Here is a 6,728-nt window from a genome sequence, read left to right on the forward strand (position 1 = left end):
AGAGATATTCCAAAACTCTAGACAATCTCTGCATCTACTCATCAATACATAATCCCTTCACCACCTATGCCACATCCACATGTCACCCAAGTTGGAGTGAAATATTATGACAGGTCACAGGGATACCTTATGCTGAGGTCAGGAAGGTCGCTAATAATTCTTACTGGTATTTCTGCCTGTAAACAGACAGACTTACCTGCAGCAACCAATCAACAATCATCTCTCATTTCACAGTTCACTTTAGTTAAAGAGAGTTGAATGCTGATTGGTTGCTATGGATTAAAGTACACCATTACTCTTTGCGCCATTTTACTTAATAGCTTTTTACTTCTTGCCAGAGTATATCATAGACATCATGATCAAATATAATGTAGTCTGACTTCGTGTCCGTACATACAGTCTCCCCTGTGTAAACACATGCTCACTCTTTATCACGGGATATAATAAACTACCACAAACCATGTTTCTGCATAATAATGCAAAGTCAAAAGAGAAAAAACCCTATCAATCAGTTCAGGACATTGTCCCATTCTCAATTCAGCAACTCCAATCAAAAACATTATATTTCAGTTTAGTACAGAGTAGGAAAGGGTTGAATCATCTATCAGTTTTCAGTGCTGTCTGGGATGTTCTTGTAGAGAGTTCTCTTCATTTCCTGTTTTGGTGACAAAAGCTTTACGGGGCCAGGAAGTAAAGGGAAGTTCCCAACGGGTACACAAACAGCAAATAAAAAGCTGACAGAGGTTCCAGCATTCTCATAGATAATGTGTCTCTTGTTGTGTCCCTGTTGGATAGATTTCACTTCCTGGGAGAGGAAGTGAGGGGAAATCTCCCCAACAGGCACACAGAGGGCAATAAAAATTAATAATAAATAAATAAACAATTTTGTCTGTTTGTCTGCTATATAAAACACAAAAAAAGTTTTGTCTGGGGTTGTTCTTTAGAAATAAAAATACTTGTAAAATGTGCATATTTTATCCAAATACCATGTAGTGAGTTTACAAACTGTGATTTAGGCTACATGCAAACGGCAGTAATACTGTCATATAGACGCCTAAACACGTATGCATAAAATTCTCGATCAATGTAAATTTCTTGTTTGAGCATCATGTATGCATGCATGTGTTCACACGCATACATTCCGGAAATTGATGTACTCACAAGCAGATTTTTTCAGTTATTGTTACGGATCTGAACGCAGCACATTTTGCGCACCTGTATGCGTGTCCCCATTGACAACAATACATCTGCATTCCGATCCATAAACAAAAACGCTGTGCATTGTGTTTTGTTTTTATGGCTGTGAGCATGTAGCCTCAGATGCTAATTTGTAAACTATCATTTTCATTGTATATCATTTTCATAAACAGCCACAAAAACAAGGAATTGCTGTGTTTGCCTTGTGGCTTTTATAAACCCCAAACGTCCAAGAACTAAATGTGGGTTGCTCATGTTTATTAAATCCCAATGATAGAGGGGAATCTGGCACAGGGACAGATAAAGGGATACAAAGGGTTACTTCTTTTTATTGGTAACTATGAGAATGACATTTAACCAAGGCAGAAAACCGTTATGACTGTTCAATGTTCTATGATTGTTCTGAAAGGGGCCTGCAGGGAACTCTGAGGCTCAGCTCTGCTAATGATTGCTGTCGATGTGAGCCTCAAGAAATCCCTGGTTCTGTGAAAAGCATTCACCTGTCTGTCAGTGAAATGCTGCGATCACCGGCATTGCATTGCCTCTGCTGGAGTGTCCAGGATAGACTGGGAGGAGAGACAGTGGTGGGCAGATAATGGGGCAGAGGGGGGCAAATAGGGTATTAAGTAAAGCTCATGGAGACTGTGTGCTCAAGTGCTTTGCGGCGTAGGGAGGCGATGCTGGTTCCCCTCCACACATCACTGCTGTCCGGAGAGCTGCAGAGCTGCGGGGAACCCGTCACGTTGCTGGGACCCTGCAATGAGGTGGGCACCATGCCGGGGAAGGATTGGTAGAGGTGTGACTGCAGCCCCGAGCCATTGGAGCCCATGTTGGACAAACCCATGGAGCCGGGAGGAGGGCCACCGGCCAGGCTACACTGGGACAGAGACTGAGCCATCGCCTGTTGCCTTCCAAGGGAGGGAGGTAAGGGAAGCTGGGAGACTCCCATTCCGGCCGTGGCCCAGCGGGTATCGTTGGCGTGAAAGGAGCATAGACTGTCGCCCATTGCTGCTGCCGCGGCGGCTGCCGCTGACTGGAACTGTGGCAATCCTGGGGTGGGCAGCAGAGTCCCGGGGGAGCGGAATACATTGGTGGTCTTCTTGCGCTTCTTCCACTTAGCACGTCTGTTCTGGAACCAGACCTAGAAAAACACAACATAGACCAGACTTGGTTATTTTCGGGCTAGATCAGAGTGCCGAAGGAAAGCAATACATTATTGATGCCTGCTGAACAAATAAAAACATGTGGTAAACCCCCATGCATCCCAAATATCAGGAGAGAAAATGAAATATATATATACATACATACACACATATATATATGCGGGAATGGGAAAATGACAGAAATAACATAAAAAGGTAGTGCTCCAATGCCACACATATAACATGGTAAAATTACAGTAAATAAATAATTCCATTTAAGAAATAAAATCAAAATAAATTTGGTATTTTTCCCCCAAAACATGGGAATATCATATAATCGTATCGGTACCAGCCTGGCGAAACTAAAGAGAGGTATGACCACATATTGCATTATGGTATATATATAATATTTACAAAGATGTTTTCCTATTTAACTAGTTAGACTTCAGCAATTTTAAACTAAAGAATTGTCTGCTATTGGGCTGAATTGTGAAAGGATTTCAGCACTGGACAGCTCCTGGTTCCTGTGCCTAGGCTCCATACCGCACGATAAATGTGACACCACACCTACTTTTAATACACAATATTGTTTCTGTTTATAACAATACAATACAGTAACAACCAGCCTGTGTTGTGTGACTGCATTTGATTACACTAAAGATGGGCTCTTTATTTGGGAGTGAGAAATAATAAAATTCTGTTATGTTATCGGATAATTCGCGTTCATCAAATATAATCAATCATAATCAGTTTACATAATGATGATTGGTAGTCATAGTGTTAGTAGATTTTTACTGTATTCATTTGAAAGCATAGTAATGCAGAGAGAGGTGTGGAGCTGATTTTTGTCTATTGCCTTCCTCCAGTTCTCATTTCCCTTCTGTTCACCCTGCAACGTCCTGGCTCCTCCTGAGGGCGTCTATGGCCGGCTGATGGGCACCCCTCTCATTGATATATGTAGGGGGGCACAGGGGCACACGAACTGAATTCTCTCTCATTGTGATCTCATGAATACATTTGACCTGTGCTGGGCACAGTCATTTGATATAAGGACAATCATCTCTTCCAATCTTAAGAGCACGGTCCCCCCCCCTCCAACATTCTAACCTCTGAAAAGCACAGGAAGCAAATCTACAAATGTTCTTTTTAAAAGAAATGGTAATAGAAACAAACAGAACAAGGAGGACCTGATCTAGTATAATATCACCTTAAAAATTATCCCCCAGTCCCCATTCTTTGCTTGTCTCGCTGGTCGGATGCTTTGTGCTGCTTGTCACAGAATGATCATAGATGAAATTATAGCTAACATATATTATTACAGCCCAAGGGCACATTGACCCATTATTGGGCTGATTTACTGAAGGAGTTAAAAATCATCACAAAATAAACAGAGTGAATATTGACTTTACATGCAGTCATGTGAAAAGAAAATTTCTGCTCATCACTTTCCAATCATCTGCAGATGAAATAAGTAAACAGGAATTTGCATTTCACATGACTGGATAATTAAAGTGAATATTCTCATTATGTATAATCTGATGATTCTCTACTCCTTTAGGAAATCCGTTTCATTGTCTCTGCATATTTCTGCAGTTGCCTTTCACGGAGCCAGTTATTTAAAAAGGTGTGCTGGGACTTGTAGTGTCTGTGGTTATTCGTGGACTCAGAATCCACACAGAATTACCAGTTTGATGGGCATTCGATAAGGAGTACAGAGAGAGTAATATACACATAATATAAATAATGTTATAAATATACCTCACACTAAGCAAGAAAATAAACCAGTGACAGGTCTCTTTGGCTTACTATACTGTCTCTGCCCCCTCAGTGGAATCTAACACGTCCCCCCTGTATTTTTCGCTCACAATAATAAATCGCAAAGCATCGCCCTAGACTTTACCAGTTTTACAAATACTATTTATTATTACAAGACAGTATACAATCTGTGACAGGAATGTAACAAGGATAAATCTAGCTTGATTCTGTTTAGACATGCAGAAGACCTGAATTGGAATGAAAAACATTTGCCAGGGCCATTCGTTATTCGTTTATGTATTAATTTATTTATTTTTATTATTATTATTTTGATTTATCTAAATAATATTTTTTTTCGGATTTGCCTTGACTTGGAAAACAAAAACCAAGAACACAGCTGGCTTACTCTTCTTGGATAGATTAGAGAAGAATACAAATTCGGGGAGCTAGGGCAAGGCTGATATATAGTGCATCTTATTTTTGTTGATTCTGTCATTATAGCTGCATTTTTCTCTATTTCAATGTAGGGACATTTAAGGGTAAAAAGGGTGTAATGCATTTGTTGTTTTGACAGTTTCTTATAGAATTGTATAATGTACCGAGTTATCTGCAGGTGACACCTGTAATATTTGACTATATCGGGTGAACCCTTCCGTTTCTAATTCTAATTCACAATAATAGAAAACTATTTACTTCTTATATTTGAGGCAGACACAATCCCTACAACGTAAACACGAAGAACAATGGAATTATTTCAGACACCATCTCATTTCTTCCCTGCTCTCATTACTCTCTACTCTCAATCTAATCAGTGACGTCTGTATTGGAGTCTATGAGCTCCCCTCCAGCATCTGGCTAATACACAAGATCTAGTACAATTGTGCATTTGTGTTGCCGTTGCTGTATTTAATGACACATTCTGAGAACAAGAAAGAAAGAATTATTGTCAGCCATTAAAGAAATCTAGGCGCTATTAAGGATGTAAACATTCCATGAATAATAGAGAACTTTGCTCCATTATGTTGGGGTGATTGCTAGAATTGCAGACACAAAATATCATTTTATGTGTCATGCTTTACTAGAGATGCTGCTCTGCACATCCATCAGGGCTGATAGCACAGGCATTAAACATCAGTGCGAAGAGCTCCAGCCTAAGTATTATGTGAAGAGCTGGAGACAGCTCTTATTGTGGGGAATGAGCAAGATGCCACTGCAGATGAATACAGCTAGACATACTTTGACTTTTCTGTGGCTAAAAGTCGTTTGATGCCTATGTGAGATCATAACATCACATTTTGGTCATTAATGTATTTCTTTTTTTAGAAGTTACAGCAAAATAATAGTCTTGAGACCTAAAAAAAAATACAACCCTGAGCAGAGTGTCAATGGCAGGGGTATGTATGTTCCTTGTAATTGTGGTCAAAAGTGTTGATCAGAATTCTTCAGCAAGAGCCAATCTTGGGAACCCTATCAGGGCTTTTGGAGAGGTTTAAATACCTCTACACAGAATAGCAACTTTTGGACACATTTTGTGTCACCTGCTTTTTTTTTAAGGGTAATTTATAAAAGAGAAAAAAAGTGAGAAGTTACTTCTAGTGACAAATCATATTTTATTTCTTTTTGGAAAAAGAAACACAAATTCTGGGTGCCATGTGGGTACCAGCTTATCAATGCCTCACCTTAATTAATAACCCTCAATTGTGCTCTAGAATAATTACAACAGTTCTGTAGCCATACAGAAAAGAATAGACAATATTTTCCCAAAGGCTGAAGGACTTGATATACATGTGTTTATAATATTACATTTGGCCTAGTTTAGAAACAGAGGATTGCCTAAGAGGTGTTGGGCTCCAGGCTTGAAGAGCCATGGACAAAGGCCAGACTAGTCTAAAATTGAAGAATTCATTGTTATATTTCCTTGTGTTTTAGGGAATTTTAAACAAATCAAGTGGTAAGTTAATATTTTGGCCACGTGTTCCCTACAGATTCATTGCTAGGGCTAGATACTGTATAAACAAAGTCAGATGTCTTTGTACATAGAAGCATATTTACATATCCTGTGACTTTTCCTCGGGATTTAAGGGGATATTGAAATACCTGTAGAAGTGTTAGGCCAGGTTTTGCAACAGAGGCTCCTCAATTCTTTGGAACTAAGTGCCAAGCGTGAGACGAGCTATAATATAGACATACTGGAAAGGTATTTGAAAATATATTAGGCGTTTAATTCGAGCTCTGCGGATGGGCTAGGGATGGAGCAGGAGAGAAGCGAGCAGTACACAGAGAGGGAAGGATGGCATTTTTTTCCCCCTTTCTTAGAGACAACCTTTATAAAGACCTCATTGCAATCTCACTATTGGAGATGATTAATGTGAAGATTTGGTAGGAAATCTGGAGAGTTGTATTAAAGCTGGGATCTGAGGTTCATTTCGATCAGCCATCCGTGAACTCGGGGCCGAATTCATTACACGTTAATAGTGCTGGGAGAAGGAGAACATGCAATTTCTCCATTCCATTAGAAAGCCGGAGAGAAACTCCTCGCCTGTCCCCTATTAAGATGTGCCAGATGACACGATCATTCCGTAGGAGAGCCGGAGATTTCATGCACCGGGAGAACAAATCCATAGGTCGGGGGTT

At 39.9% G+C, this 6,728-nt stretch overlaps 1 protein-coding gene across 1 annotated transcript in view; it reads right to left on the reverse strand.

The window, feature by feature from the left end:
• Nucleotides 1-1,713: 1,713 nt before the first annotated feature.
• OTP (orthopedia homeobox) overlaps nt 1,714-6,728 on the reverse strand; it is an 8,808-nt gene continuing 3,793 nt past the window's right edge. Inside the window, exon 3 of the mRNA XM_018557273.1 lies at nt 1,714-2,338. Within this exon, the coding sequence (XP_018412775.1) occupies nt 1,820-2,338 (519 nt within the window). The 3' untranslated portion in view covers nt 1,714-1,819. The remainder of the gene's footprint in view (nt 2,339-6,728) is intronic.

This window comes from Nanorana parkeri, unplaced genomic scaffold, assembly GCF_000935625.1.
Source record: "Nanorana parkeri isolate BGI_ZX_2015 unplaced genomic scaffold, ASM93562v1 scaffold277, whole genome shotgun sequence".
NCBI classification, from domain to species: Eukaryota; Metazoa; Chordata; class Amphibia; order Anura; family Dicroglossidae; genus Nanorana; species Nanorana parkeri.